The sequence below is a fragment of the Lycorma delicatula genome, chromosome 1 (assembly GCF_047948215.1).
Source record: "Lycorma delicatula isolate Av1 chromosome 1, ASM4794821v1, whole genome shotgun sequence".
Classification (NCBI taxonomy): Eukaryota; Metazoa; Arthropoda; class Insecta; order Hemiptera; family Fulgoridae; genus Lycorma; species Lycorma delicatula.
Genome location: NC_134455.1, coordinates 197,667,589 through 197,683,846, shown reverse-complemented (window position 1 = coordinate 197,683,846; position 16,258 = coordinate 197,667,589). Strand labels below are relative to the sequence as shown.

Below are 16,258 nucleotides of genomic sequence, written 5' to 3'. Positions count from 1 at the left end.
TAACATAATATAAATCTATAAAAAAGGCAAATTTAACCAATAAACGGTAAATCATCCTTAAAATCCCCCTTTAAATGCCATTTAAATTATAATTCTCACTCAATTCTAAAGATTTTTTGCCCTTACAATTAACTACATTATCCTGAGAAACCTATGGCTTAACCACTTTAACACCTCCCTTAGAACTCTTTAGGAAGAGCGTTTGCCTACCCAATTCTGGCATTACAGTAACCCAAAATTATCACAAAATTTTTATCCCCAAATACAGTAAAATAATTCTAAATTTCAACTAGTTTGTAATCCACTTTTCATTTCAATTTATATATAAAGATAACACTACATAAAACGTAGGATTAAAATCTATTTTAGTAATATCTCGGCCCTCCATACTAACAATCTGGAAAACACCCGCATCAAACTTAATACTTCTCAAACCTAACAAACTCCCTGTCAAAACCATTCCAAAAATAGAATTTCTCATAGAACTTGTACTAATCTATAATACTATGGAAAAAACTTTAGAAATTTATCTATGAGTATATTTTCTATCTCAACATGCATTTCTGATAGGTAGATGATGTCAAAACCCTTAACAAATTCAATAAAATCTAACTGATTCTTCCATCCAGTAATAAGCTGAAATACTTATTTCACATTTCTCCCCACCATCCATTCTCTCGTGGTAAACCGCTTCCTCTTTAATCATTACCATCCTTTTGATTGACTTTTCTGATCATAAAAATTTCTACCATAGTTTTTAATACTATTAACATCAACCCTTAAAATATTTGTTCCAATTTCCTTCTCAGCAATCAAATTCAAATTATCTGACCACAACAAGTATTTTTCTTCCACTACAAGATTAATAAATACTCCAAGCATGTTTCTTCTACTTGCAGTTCTCTTAATTTCCTTACAAATTTCATTTAAATTACATTGCTTGAAACTTTGCTTAGAAAGATCCCCAAAAATAGCAAAAATTGCCCCTTTAAGAGTAACATTTTTCATTATATATTCTACATCACTATTACCTGGAAAATGGGTAATAGTTTGGCTAGCACCTAACTTACAGGACTAGAGATGGGCATGATTAACACAAACATCATCCCTTACTTCTAAAATGTTTCTATTTTTTTTAGAACAGAAATCGCAAATAAGTCAAATGATGTTATCTATTCTTGTAGATTCATAAATACTACATTATTTATTCCAGATCTACTTTCTAAATATTTCTTGTAATATTCAGATTCTGATCTTTAAGCCTGCCCTAGGCTTAAGAACTCTCATTCTTTGTAGTTCTACTTTCACTTGTCAAATGGTCAATCTTTGCAGTCCAAACTTAAAAATCCTCCCAATGGCCAAGTTACTTAAACCTTTATTCATAAACTATTCTAAAACTATCTTAAGTTCACCAATATCCATATCCCCTATCTTCTCTTATACCACTTTGTATATATCCCCAGTACATTTATCTCCTGGGAAACTTTACAACTGACTATCAGAAGCAACACTAATCTACCTGCTGTCTAGTTTCTTTTAATAGATTGAATAGAGCTAAATTTTAACAAATCTTTCTATCCCTCAAACATGAATTACAAAAAATACAATATGCAATTAAAATACAATATTAGATATTATCTTACATCATAATGAAAGATTACTTACCTACATAAAAACTACTTATCTTTTCTATGAAGAAATTGCAGTTAATGTATTCTCTGAAACTCTTCATTTTCCATGCAATTGGACAAGTCTACCATTGCAGATAATAATGCTTTATTGATGGAAAATTTATGTTATTTTGATGAAGACAATACATAACAAGAAGAAATGCTATTTGCAATAAATCTCATTACAGATACAAGAGGATTATCTATATTTAATACTGTGAAATCATGCTTTACAAAAAATAACGTTCCTTTGAATAATATTGCTGCATGCGCTACTGATGGAGTACAATCAATGGTAGGTTGCTATTGTGAATTTGTTGCTTACTTGAAGGAAGACGTGCCAAATGTTTTATGCATTTATTGAATTTATTGCGTGGTGCACAGACAACATCTTGTAGGAAAACATCTAAGTACAAGTCTCCATTCATCATTAACTACTATAACTCGAGCCGTAAACAAAATCAAATCCAGTGCAAAGAATTACAGAATGTTTTGAAAGCTTTGCCAGGACAATGCAGATTTTATTAGGTTAATTTTGCACACAGAAGTCTGGTGGCTATCAAAGGGAACATCTTTGACTCGTTTTGTAGCATTATATGAGAATGTCATAGGATTTTTTGAAAGTAATAATGAGACCAATCTGTGTCAACAGTTAGGTAAAGAATGATGTCTTTTATTTGGCAGATGTTTTCAAGAGATTTAATGATGTCAATTTGCAGCGTCAAGGAGCTAATAAAACCCTTATAGGTTGCTACAGCATTGTGCCATTATTTATTGGCAAACTTGAACTACTTTGTTGTAATCTATTGAAGAGAGAATTTCAACAGTTACCTAAATTAACATCTATAAAAGATGATGTAACTCCAGAAGATATTGACAGATTCAGTAGCCACCTCAATGAACTTAAATTCGACATGGAATGAAGATATTTTGAAATTGAAGATGTATGACAGAATGAAAAACCCTTTTACCGCAAATATTGAAGAGGCTGATACAACTTGCCAAGAAGAACTTGTTAGAAATTAGATATGATGAAGAAAGTAAACATAAATTCGATAGTGGTGGATATGAACACCTATGACAAAATAAAAAAATGCGTCTTATATCCAAATATGTAGAAAATAATATTCAGTTTATTGATCTTTTCCCTACCTCATATCTTGTGGAATCAGGCTTTAGTTCTGTTAACCATATTATGACCAAAGAAAGAAACTGCCTGAATATTTCCAAAAGAGGAGACCTTTGTTTGTTCCTTATAAAAATTGAGCCAGATACCCAGTATTTAGTCTCACAGCATCAGCCTCAGGGATCTCATTAATAATTTAATTAATTAAATGTAATTTCATCAGACTTAGACTTCATGCTTCTATGAGTGTGTATGCAAAATATAAATAAAAGGATAGATTTAAGTAGAGTAAGTGGTTTACAAGAATTTATTCTGTCAAACTTAGTGAAAGTCCAACATAAAGTTTTTGGTAAGTAATTATTATTACATGCTTTAACTTGTTGTAACTCTGATTTATAAATTTTATAAAGTAAAGTTACCTCCCTACTTTATAAATCACCATTACTGTGGAACCGGTGAGAGGTTAGAAAATTTTACTACAAACAGAGACACAAAAGTGGGCGATAGGTATAAAAAGGTTGACTACAACGACTTAAATGATGAACCACCAAAATGTGATTTGGCAGAGACGACTTTCTTTACTTCAATAAAATGCAAACCCCGTGAAAAGCCTGCAGCAGAACTAGATCACTTTGACAAATATGTGGTGAGACAGTTTACAAATCAAGTTCATAAGATTCACAAACAACTGCTGAGGATGAAAAAAATAATTTTCGCGCTTAAAGATGCCTTGGTCATTCAAGAAAAGAGACACATTTGAGAAACATAATAAGTGAATTGTGCTTTAGGTGGAGAAAAACCAAAAACAACAGGAACGTTCTCACTGAGCAACATGACATTAAGGTTTAACCATATTCATTGTCTGACTCCTGTAAAAAGATTTAGAACTGAAAATAGTTGATAATGTACTTCGAGGAACCATATATATTATCTTCTCACACTACTTATAAATCATGCATGATGTAGTGATTCAGGTAACAGGCTGAAAGTTCCTGTTTCAAAAGGCAGCAAAGTTGTTATAGGACATTGGGGGAGGAATGGGTTTTATACCATTATCTTACTAATGCCTTACTAATTTGGCAAGCAAGTTTAAAAAGTGGTAATTACAGAAGTTAAATGAACGCAGAAAATTTACTTAAAATGAACTGAAGAAATATTAATTCCAAACCTTCTTGATAATTCTGTGATAATTTCTGACACCACACCCTTTCACAATGCCGTTTTAGAAATATTACCAATTTCCAATTCAAGAAAAAAAGATATGATAAAGTGGTTGCAGAAGCATTCTGTTTCTCGATGCTGAAACCACAGTTGTACGAATTGGTAAAATTTTATTATCTATGTGTTTGACAAACTTTTACAAAAGAAGGGCATGACGTTCTCTGACTACCACCATACCATTCAGATTTAAACCTATCAAGATGGTTTGGTCATAAGTTAAACAATACATAGGAAGTCATAATGCAACTTCTGATATCAAAGATGTTCAAACACTATGTGTAAATAAAGTGGCACCATGAATGAAAAAAATTGGAAGGTGTATTGTGATAAAGTTAAAGAAACAGAAGTTGAATAAATGCGACGAACATAATATTAATCACACTATGGAATCATTTATTATTTTTTTATAAGATATTGAGTGTGACAGTGATGATTCTGATGACCGTAACCTTGTAGATTCTAATATTTCTTGTGAAATGGATGGTGTTCACCCTCTTTAATTAAAATAATTTTATTTTATTCTAACATTTAAAAATAATTATTTTCTATTGTAATTTCTGATTCCATTATTTAGTGTATTTAATCACTGTCATATGTTAACTTTTGAATTTTATTTGAAAATAAAATGGAACACTAGCACTCAATGAAGGTAAAACATTTTAATTCGCATGTTATACCTCTTTATATAAAGGTCTACTATGTACAATTTCCAACTTCACAAAAGCGCTTCTGTAATTCTTGTCACATCTACCATTTTGAAAAATGCATAACATATTTTTTTGCAAAAAATGGTCAGATATTGATTAAACATTTTTCAGTGAACCAATTAAATTTCACGTAACTTATACATACGAGTATATAACCAAAATAAATTTCATTTATTTTAATTATTTTTGAAGTATGTTCAAAATACTATACATTAAGTTCAAAACTATACATTAACGTGATTAAAATTTCAAAAAAATTGTGTTCTGGGATACAATACTAACACCAAACCACATCTTACGAAGGCCCATTCATTGTTAGGCAATGAAGCAAATGTTATGTTAAAAGAATAATAAAACGACTTGAAATGTGGCACTCGCTGCCGTGGCACCAAGCATCAAGGTTGCTTGTGCCACCTGTACATTTGTGATGTTAAATTCCTGGTTGTATTTCTAAACTAAAAGTTAACTCATTGAAGAGAGCAACAGGAAACTATTTCATCCCTCTCTTTCCCTGATAAGCCTGGTTAGAGATGCTTGTTATTCTTAGAAATGACTATACCATTTTGTGAGTGATCTACATCTTATGTCAGGTCAAATACAATTGTTACGTGAAGCAGCCGACAAACATAAAATATAAAAAAAGTTATAAAAATATTATCTTTATATAAAAACTGAAAAAAGACTAGAATCTTAACCCAGAAGTAAAACCAGCAGCACAAAAGAGCCATCCATACACAATTCCCTGGAAGAACCAGAGATGAAACATTTTTTTAATCTATAATTTAAAAAATTACATATATAACAATAAGAACCAAAATATTATTACTACTGTTACTGATACTCACTGAAACTCCATTTAAATCTCTCTGACCTTCAGCTCCAAGATTTTCACTTTCATTATATTTTTGTAAAAATAATTCAAGTCCTGTACCAGTTCCAGTTGCAGTATTACGACGTAGTTCACAGCCTTCCCAATCAACATCATCTTCTTCTACAACGCCTTCATTTTCCAACACCTCAGATAAAGGACTGAAAAAATACATATTTTATGAAGTTAAAAAAAATATATATTCAAAATAATAATTTAATAGTTTTAAAAGAGAAAAAGCAGATATTTTTTCCTTCAGGCACTTAATATAATGTACTATTTGATAAGAGAAAAAGGTACAGTAATTTTTTTGCTTTTATTATTTTTCCCAGTCTTGTGTGTATCTATGAAGCATGTAAATCACCTGAGGCACAAGAAGCCTTAGAGTTGCTATTTCTGAGAGAAATGATGTACACTATATCACCACATCCTGTGTGAATGTGGTAGGAGTTATTAGCGGGGGTAAATATCTGCATTTCTTTGGGCATAATGATATATTTTATATTTGGCTCAGTAAAAATTTATTTGGAAAACATTTCTCTCCTCTCTATATTTAGTAGCCCTTGCCCTTAAGAATAGTTATGACATTTTTTGTAACTTATAAATATCACAAAATTACTTTATACAAATAAAACTCAGACATTGTTTTATGGATCTATATTTGAGGTTGTATCCTATCCTAAGTACTCATGTCATGATATCTAAATCAGGAGACTACATTAACACAGCATTACTTTAATGAGTCTAATTTAGTTCAGAACTAGGAGACATGGGTTTTTGATAGTATATTTATCATTGCGCACTTATAGTTTGACATTGTTTCGATATCATCTAAAACATCCAGAAGGAATTCCAAATAGGGTTAAAACTTTCTGAAAGAGGAAGTGTGATACTGGTGTATGGTAAGATTTTTAATCTTTTATAGTACCAGTACAGAATATCTTGAATTCCACCTCACGATTCTTATTTTTTTTAAGTTAAAGTATAAAACTAAGTAAGCTTAATTTTATCTGACTCTTGCATACAAGACGATAGTGATTTAACTTTTTATCATTGAGAAATTTTCACAACTTAATCCCTAAAAACCCTACCAAGATTGAATATGCATTTTAACAGTTAATTTTCTGTTAGATAATAGAACTAGCATCTAGTATCATTAATTTTTATATCAATATTTATTCTTATAGTAAATTTTTATAATGATTTAGAATGACACAAGCTGAATTAAATTATTCCTTCATTTATCAGTTTTTATCACTTACCAGGAAAGTAACCCATTTAAAAAAAAAATTCAAATTTAAAAAAAAAATATTTTGTGCAAATTATTTTCAATATTATTTGATTTAATTTTAAAATTTTAATTTAAAAAAATATATAGATAGCTCCATAGTAAATTACAAAAAAATATTCCATTAAATAGCCAGAACACAATTCAGAATTTCAAAAAATTATAACTAAACCCTGCTTTCATCTCTTTCCCCTGTATTTTTACTAAAATGCATTTTCTCTTGTCATGGGCAGAAATTTTTTTCTAATGGAATAGCTACTGCTGGAAGTATGACAATGAGAGTAGAAATTTTTAACTTATCTCTATAACAATTCCTCTGCTGAGTAAACAGTCACCAGAAACTTACAAGATTAAAGTAGCTTAAGTATTTCTTAGAATTGGGAGCAGTTTTTAGAAGTGGATCCTCTTAACTGAAAAATCATCACTTGTTCTTGACATATTGTATAAGTTAAAGTTTCCAAAACATGAAGTAAAATATGATAATAGTGGTAAATTACTCCTAAATAATTATTAATTATCAGGCACATATTATAAGTTATTTTTATCATTGATTGACTACAAAAATGTAATGATTTTCATATTCAAATTTTAACTTCATATTAGAAACTTATGTAGTAGAATTAGTAAAAAATAAGTATCCAGTTTCAGTAAATTCAGATATAATGACAACAGTAAACTGTAAATACAAAATGAGAGTTTGCTATCTGTCTGTCATGTCCATCCCTATTGTAATAATAACATACTTATATTTTACCAACAACCAATTCAAAGTTTTTTTATTCAGTTACAGAAAATTGATGTACCAGGATTTTTCTTATTTTCAAATGTAATCGTTCAGTGGATGAAAAGAAATTAATAATTTTATTATAAATTTTTATTAATTAATAAATTAAATTGATTAATTTTAAGAGTTTTTAAAATCAATAGTAAATAAAAAATGCTCAAAAACTGCTTACAACAAATAAAAATTTAAAACTACAAGAGAATTTTGATCATTAAGTAATCATCATTAGCATCATGAGGGTGTACATAGTAACTAGTAAAGGTAAATATAAATATATTAAAAAATAAATAAATTCAAAAGATAAATTGACAATAAGAAAATTAAAGATTGAATAACATGTAGTAATGAAGAAAAGATTATCTCTACTATTATAAAATAAAAATGACTCCTGATAAAATATTGTATTGGATTGTATTGGATAGTCCAAGTCAGGGCAGAATGTAAATTATAAACAATCACAAACACTTTAGTTCCTCACGTGGAGTGGTTCCAGAATACAAATAAGATAGGCCATAGGCATTTTCTTCTATCTATGCTTTTTCTGAATTTGAACTAATTTACATCCAGCACACAATGCACTACTTGCCTATAAGTTATATTATTTTTGATTCAAGAGATGTTAGGTTAATAGTGTGGTAGTAGTTCACACACTTATTTGATCCTTCTTTATTTAGCACAATAAGAGTGTACTTGTGTGTTTTTAGTGTGTAATAAGAGTGTTTTTACTTCCTTGTACAAAGTAAAGGAAGTATTGTAATCAAGAAAAATTTCGGTTTTCAGATTTCAATGGAAATATCCATTTTGACCATCCCTGAATCCATTTTGACTAGTTTTAGCATGACATCTGAACGTATGTATCTCACATAACTCAAAAAAGATTAGCCATAAAAATTTGAATTTTTTTATTTAGGACTGTTGTAACATCTAGTTATGCACCTCCCCTTTTGACTGCAATCAACTGATCCAAAAATATGTATACAGTCAGACCTCTAAATAAAGCGGGGTTTCAATTTTGAGATATTTGGATTTTGGACTTTTTCTTAACTGCAGTAATAAGCTCTCCCTCATCAGCCTCCGTGGCGCAAATTGGTAGCGTCTCAGCCTTTCATCCAGAGGTCCCAGGTTCAAATCCTGATCAGGTATCACATTTTCATATGCTACAAATCATTCATCTCATCCTCTGAAGCAATACATAACAGTAGTCCTGGAGGTTAAACAAAACAAAAAAAAGTAATAAGCTCTCGAGAGCTTTTCAACAATATATCATAAATACTATTTTCAATGGTACTCTTTGGTACTATTTTCAATGGTTCCTGAGTTATAGCCAAATGAAATTTTAATTAATGAAATATTTAAATCTCACGAGGGAATGCATATCAATTCGAATCAGACTTCATCTCCTTTTCTTTTTTTTAACTATTTTTTTTTTTTTAATTTAAATATATTGATTATTATTAACCTCTCTGACTGTAAAAAAATTTAACAATAGATAATAATCAGTGGTTATAAATTTCCTTCATGTACAAATAAACTTTTTGAAAAAATTTTTCAAAATACATATGAGAAAACATGAAAATGACAAAGAATTAATAGTTATTGGTGATTTCAATATGAAATGTGAAAGAAAATTTGATGTAATTAACATTTTTAACAATTATAACTTAACATCTGTGTTGCCAACTGATGTGTCTACTACATGTTTAAATATGCAAATAAATGTTATATTTTCTACAAATGCCTCTGCGGCAACAGGCATGTATGAAACATACTTCTCATACCACAACCCAATATTTGTAAAAATTAATTTACAGAGCAATGATCCTGTGTATGCATAAAATTAACAATCATCATTAATAATACAAAATACAATTTCAAATTGTAGTACTAATATTAGTAATCATGAAGTTTGTACCTTAAAAGAAAATATTAAAATTCAGTTGAACTTTTAAATTTAGATGGAATAATTTTACAAATTGCTGACAGAATGCTGTCAGAGATTCATAAAATAAATGTAACATTGTCTGAAGAAAATTACTATAGTCGTTTAGAAATTATATTTTTAGCATGCGAAGACTGTGGAAATGACAAAATGAAGTGTTCTAACAGAAAATAATACAGTTCTAAAGTTTCTTGCTGTTGACTTCCAACGAAACAAACAAATTTATGATGCTTTAAGAGAAAATTTTTCAGTAGTGAAAACAGAAGGTGATGGATGGATCATGCCTATTCCGATTGTTATCATTATGTTTATTGGGATACAAAAACTACATAAATGCATTAAAATGTTTTTATGTAGTTTTTACAAAACTGGTTATATTTTGAACACTTGATTATCCAAGTGTAATAGAATTAATAAATTTTCTCAAGTTTGAACATTAAAACTGTGGAAATTTAAAACTTGAGGAAATGAAGTGCATACAAAACCAGTTGCAATTGCAGCTTCAAAAGATATTTTTGTCTATGAAGAAAGTGACGACATGAATAAAAGAAAGACTTTAAAAGAATTACAAGGTAGATATGATTTAGGGCTGTTGAATAAAAATCATTCCTTATTTACAAAACATCCTTCCAACAATGATAATGATGTCATTCTTTTGAAACCAAAATGTGAGACGTACTGAAAATTCACAAACTGTAGTTACAAGTTTTATAAATTCAGAATAAGTATACAAAGACAAAAACCCTACAACACCATGCTCATTTTCAACCCAGTAAAGAAATGTTAAAAATGTGAACTAAAAATTTAGTAACCGTTTCCAGTTTTGTTTTTATTTTCATTGAATTTAATTTAAAATATATATATATATATTTATAATGGTGATGAAATATGATGTGTGTGAATGGGAACACTTACTTGGTTTTCCATTTCTTTTGTATAAATATATAATTTCTTTTATTTATGCATTTGTCAGTCTATTTAATAATAAATATTGCTATAAAACTTAGTAACCTTGAACTGTTTTGTTTTTATTTTCATTTTGTTGATGGTTTCATCATAATTTAAAAATACAGTATTAGATATAAGACTTAGGTTTGTTTAAAGAGTAATAAAGGGACTTTTACTGTACCCTAATATTTCAGGTGAGATTGTTGAATTAATAATTGTATAAATATTTTGATGTTAATAAAAACCATTATTTTAACAATTGTATAACTATCCACTTTATTAAAGAATTGAAGGATTGTATCTTACTTTCAAATGAAATATGTTTAAATGAAGTGCATCAAAAAATGAGTATATGGAATTTAATAGGCGTACAAGAAAGTAATATGGTGTCCACATCAGATTTTTTAAATTGGTGATTATTTCTTCAGTCTTGTAAACATAACATACTAATAAACATAGTTTATTTAGCCCTCCTCCTAAACAAGATAATAATTTTGAAAATTAATCCATTCTATCTACTAAGGCAGAAGAATGTCTAAGCATTTAGATCTCTACCAAAGTGTGATTTTAAAAAAATCTCTTCTAATATCATTAGCAATTTCTTTTTCCAAAACCTCATCTGATAATTTTTCCCCTTACAGTAGAACAAATGTTAACGATATTAATTTAATTCATTTGAATATTTTTCTAAAACTTAGATATAAGATATAAGATTCAAATGACTAAATGTTACACAATTTTTTTTAATCTTGTTCTATCTGAAAAGTCATTATTTACTCATCAAAAAATATGAGTATTCATTTAAAATTTATAATAGTATTTCTTAATTATTAATAAGAATTAATATTACCAATGTTTGCTTTCCTCAGATGTTAGTGAATTGAACGAATAACAAAAACCTTCTTCAGTTCTTTGCACACTAAAAATTTCACAACAGTCTACTGGATGCCCATGCCAGTAACAAAAACGAAATATTTCAAAACACTTTGGCAACACCTAAAACAAATAATTTAAAGTAATTATCTAAAAAAACTAAATATTTAAATATGCTTGAAGTACATAATTTTTTTTTCATCTTTTACTACAAGCTTTCTTGATTTAGATTGGAAGGATTAAGAAGAATTTTTATAGATGTTTGCCCTTCCTGACCCCACCCTTCTAGAATTTCCCAACAAATTATATAAACGATTAGTAAACCATTTATTTACTTATTTTCATTGTTAATTAGATTTTGTAAGAAATAGGATGCATACTTACTCAGTACGCTCACTCATTAGCTTGGCTTTGTGTGTAATCCCCAAAGAGGAAACATCATACACAGAGGAAACAAAGGTGAATTCCACCAGGAATAAGAATAATGGATAAGAAACACAGACAGACTACAGAAAGACTGCCGCTGTTTGGGATTAAGAGCATTCCAAATCCTTTAGATTAGGGCATTTTATTGTTTTACCAAGGACCCTCATTATTAATTAACTGTGAGTGTTCACTTAGGAACAGACTGTTCTGACCTCGTATAATAAATGAAAGCTCCAAGGATAAAATTAGACAAAAAGCACATTTTCGTTCTATCTAGTGATGATCTGTTGTTCCATTTCATGTACATTCCAGTTGTACAAATTTTGATATTCCAGGCTTATCATATTAAAAAAAACTTCTTGGCAAGTAAATATGGTGAATATTGCTTCAAAAAGGAGAAAAAAGATGAATTTTGTTTTTAATTTCTTTATACAATGGTATTTTTTGTATCTTGATTAATTACCAGAAGCTATATTGTTACTATTTTCTGTACTGATCTTTTTTAACCAGCTATGTTTTTTAAATAATTAGCTAAGTTGCTTTGGTGATTAGTTACTTTAATTTCTTTTCTCAAAATTTTTTTTGCCAAAACTATATTCCCAGCAATTAAATAACAAAAAAAAAAATCTGTTTCAACTAGAGTGTGCTAATGTTCTATTGAAATCTTAAAAAATGTTTTTCTTGGTGTTTAAAATTTGTTTGTTAATTATTTTACAGTTATACATTTTACTAAAATATATCTTGAAATAAATATATCGTGAATAAATCATAAAAATCAGTTTCCAGGAGTATTAAGTAGGCATCCTTTTAAAATTTAGAAAAGAATATTTTGTTTTCTTTTTGTAAATGATTAATCACCACCTTAAAATTTGTGTAAAGAAAATGTAAAATAAAACATAAAAAATTCCAAGCCTGACTGGGATTTAAATCTGGTATCACTGAATGGGAACGGAACGCAAGAATGGCAGGAGTTTCAATATTTCTCCCTCCAGAACGCAGAGCATGGACAATGTCCCTTGCTGCTGTATCTTTCTATTATAGGGCGGATTTCATCGGTTATTTAGTGGCAATTATAAATTATAATTATTTTATATATGGGCGGATTTGGTAATTTGCGTTCTTATCCATATGGACCATCGTGAAATTTATTTACTGGTTCTGACCGTGAGAGACTAAGCTTTTGAGCCTAATAATCCCGGCGAGATTCCCCTTCAGTCCATCCGCTGAAGTCCTTTCGGTACCAGCACCTATGGGCCAGCAGGAATGCGCCTACCGAAGCCCTAGTTATTTGGAGGGAGAAATGCGCCCCGTTCTCCGGAAGGAGTCGCATATGCTGACTAAATGAAATTGTGGTCTCTTCGTGGGACGTTGTAGGGTGTTGTCTAAATTTTTATAGTTAACAAAATTTAATTGCGAAAACAGTCACTTTCGCGCGATTTCCATTTATAGGTTACGCGATAAAGAGGCTTCTAAGCCTGGTTGTCATTTTTTGACTCTCGTACCACCTCTTCACGGTGGTTCGTTTAATACGGCATGAGGCCGCTTTCTTGGAAAACGGTCTTCTCGGCAGATGTCCCGGAGACGGCCGTGTTCGGACACGGCCGCTCTCCCGAACAGTCTGCGTGCCTGCGCCACCTTCACCTCGATATGGTGTGTAGTCCCGTGTCGTAGCGAAGAGTGACGTTTCTGACGAACCACGGTGCTCTAAATATCGTCCGCAACGCTATGTTTTGGACGGCTTCTAATTTCTTTTGAAGCGTGGAGTTCAGCGAAGCTCCCCATGCCGGTTAAGCATATGTTAGAATCGGCAGGACGAATAGCCGAAAAAATGGGCAATTTGGTCGCCAGTAGATATGGGCTGGCACTGCTCAGTACTGGGTATAGTGAGGCCCTGACGGCATCTCTGAATGAAAGACTGAAATGCTACAGAGCACAAAAATCATTCTTCCATTTCTAGTGCATTGTATTTTCTATCTTAATATTTAATTCCTCATTATCCTCCTCTCCATCACATTTCATTAGTTACAATGAAATCCCTGCTGTTCAGAATTTCTTCTAACTCATTTTTGGTCTTTGCCAAAAATACAATCTCATCAGCAAATCTTAATATCTCTATTTTCTCTCTTTGGATAGTTATTCCACTCTCAACTTTTTTTCCATTTGTTCCTGTACTGCTTCTTCTGAATATAATATATTTAAAAGCAATGGCAACAAACTGCACTCTTACCTCACTCTTGAATCAACACTCATCTTTCACTCTTACGGATATTACCCGATCCTAGAGGAAATCGTATCCTCTTTCCTTATAATTAAGTTTTCCTATATTATCAAATGTTTTTCCTACTCACAAATGCCATATAGGAGGTTTTAATTTTCTTCTATCAATGCTCTTTCTGAATTTGAATTGGTCTATATTTAGCAAACAATACACTCTGCCTATAAATTACTATGTTATTTATTACCATATTATTAAGAGATGTTGGGCCAATAATGAGGTAGTTCACTCACATACTTATTTGATCCTGCTTTCTTTAACACAATAACAGTGTATACTTTTTTAAATTGGTGATTACTTCATCAGTCTCGTAAATACTACCTACTAATATAGTTTATTTAGCTTCCTCCTAAACAATACAGTAATTCTGAAGATATATAGTTCATCTCTTCTACCCTACTTCTGTCTAAGCAGTTTATAGCTCTACCATACTATGATCTCAAATAAACTCCTCTAATATCATTAACAATTTCTTTTTCCAAAACCTCACCTGATAATTTTTCCCCTTAGTGTAGTCTTTGTGTAATAATGATGTCTGTTAGCTTTTTCCTGTCTTGTGAAAATGGTTTTCCATCTACACTTCTGACAGTAATACATTTTGACCTCATTTTTTTCAAAATTTTCATATTTGTAGACAGTTGGATGACACCTACCATGTTCATGAATGCTTGAAATACGAGTTAATGCACATAGAGACCGCCAGCTTGATCTTATCAGATCAGCATTGGATCTCCATGTAAACTGGAGGATAATATTTTAAGGATTGCTGTCATTTTTTTCAGTACATTTAGTTCATGTATTAAATCAGTTGTTATCAACAAAAAAGAGGTCTTGAAAAGTTTTTCGATTACAACTGAAAAAAGATAGAAGCTATTAGAAGAAATGCAAAAAGTGAATTGCTGCAAACTGTTGCAGTCAATTTAAAACTGAAATAGCAGGGTTATAGAGAAAAATATTATTAGTAAGCAATTTTTAAAAAAATTGTAAGTTTAAACTTTATCCTATAAGCATGCCAAAGAGTTAGTTAAACATTTGTGTACATTATGGAGTAATTACAATTTAATCTCTTTTTGAACTAATTTCAATGTGTAAAAGTTTTTTAGTTCAAAATAAGCATTAAGCCTTAAAATAATTTAAAAACTGATTAAAACAGATAATGGAATATTTGAATTGAGATCTGGAACACTGAAACTAACAAAAACTGAAAGATTAAAATTTTATGATAGAATAACAAGTAATGCCAAATTTTTAACACCCACATGAACAGTAAATTAGCAATTTATATTGGCCACTAGCCAAAACAAGTGACCACTGCAATGAATACATAGAAAATAGCATTATCTACCTAAATAATTATATCATCAGTTCTATAATGGTCACCAAAGATCTTCTGATTAAAATTAATTAAATAGATTTACTTAATTGACAGTATACTTACAGTAATCATAAAGTGAGTAATATTGAGTGTTGAAAAAAATGAAAGATATTTCTTTGACTCTTTAATATGAGGTTTCATTCTCCAGTAAGTAGGATACTGCATTAAAGACAATGCACTCATTACATTCCATAATATTTGATCTTTTTTGTCATCATATTCTGATGGAAGAAACCTGAAATGAAGTTGATTTTATAAGGATATCCATTTCAATTTTTGTTTTCGTTAAATGAAACCCATGATAGTAGGTATTTTGACTTTACCATTCTCACTCACTGTGAATGACAAATATGAAGTATGAATCTAGTCTTATGTTTTACAGAATTATTATTACAACAATTTTTATTGCAATGAACCTAATAACTTCCTAGTAATTAAGATCTTGGTTGAATAGCATGATGTAACAAGATAAAACTCTAAATTTATTAAATTAATTATTTTCAGATTAATGAAATTTTCTCTACCAGTTCATGTTGTAAATACATTAAGATCTTGGTTTTTATATGTAATTAATAAATGTTATAAATGGTGATTTTATATGAGTATTTTGTTTCTCTTAGATTTTGGCCAAACTTTTATTGATGTTGAATATAAGAATTTTAAGTTGAAAAGATGTTTTAAAAAATCACACAATACATATTTGTCAAACAATACCCTTGGAGTAAATAACTAGCTTCTGTGCCAAGTTTTTCACAGGA

The 16,258-nt window shown here is 29.9% G+C and overlaps 1 protein-coding gene across 1 annotated transcript in view; it reads right to left on the bottom strand.

Annotated features, from left to right (window-relative positions):
- Nucleotides 1-16,258, bottom strand: part of LOC142317740 (pickpocket protein 19-like) — a 47,526-nt gene that overhangs the window by 14,568 nt on the left and 16,700 nt on the right. Inside the window, exons 3-5 of the mRNA XM_075354289.1 lie at nucleotides 15,564-15,735; nucleotides 11,402-11,547; nucleotides 5,570-5,753 (exon numbers count right to left, since the gene is read on the bottom strand). Coding sequence (XP_075210404.1) covers nucleotides 5,570-5,753; nucleotides 11,402-11,547; nucleotides 15,564-15,735 — 502 coding nt within the window. The remainder of the gene's footprint in view (nucleotides 1-5,569; nucleotides 5,754-11,401; nucleotides 11,548-15,563; nucleotides 15,736-16,258) is intronic.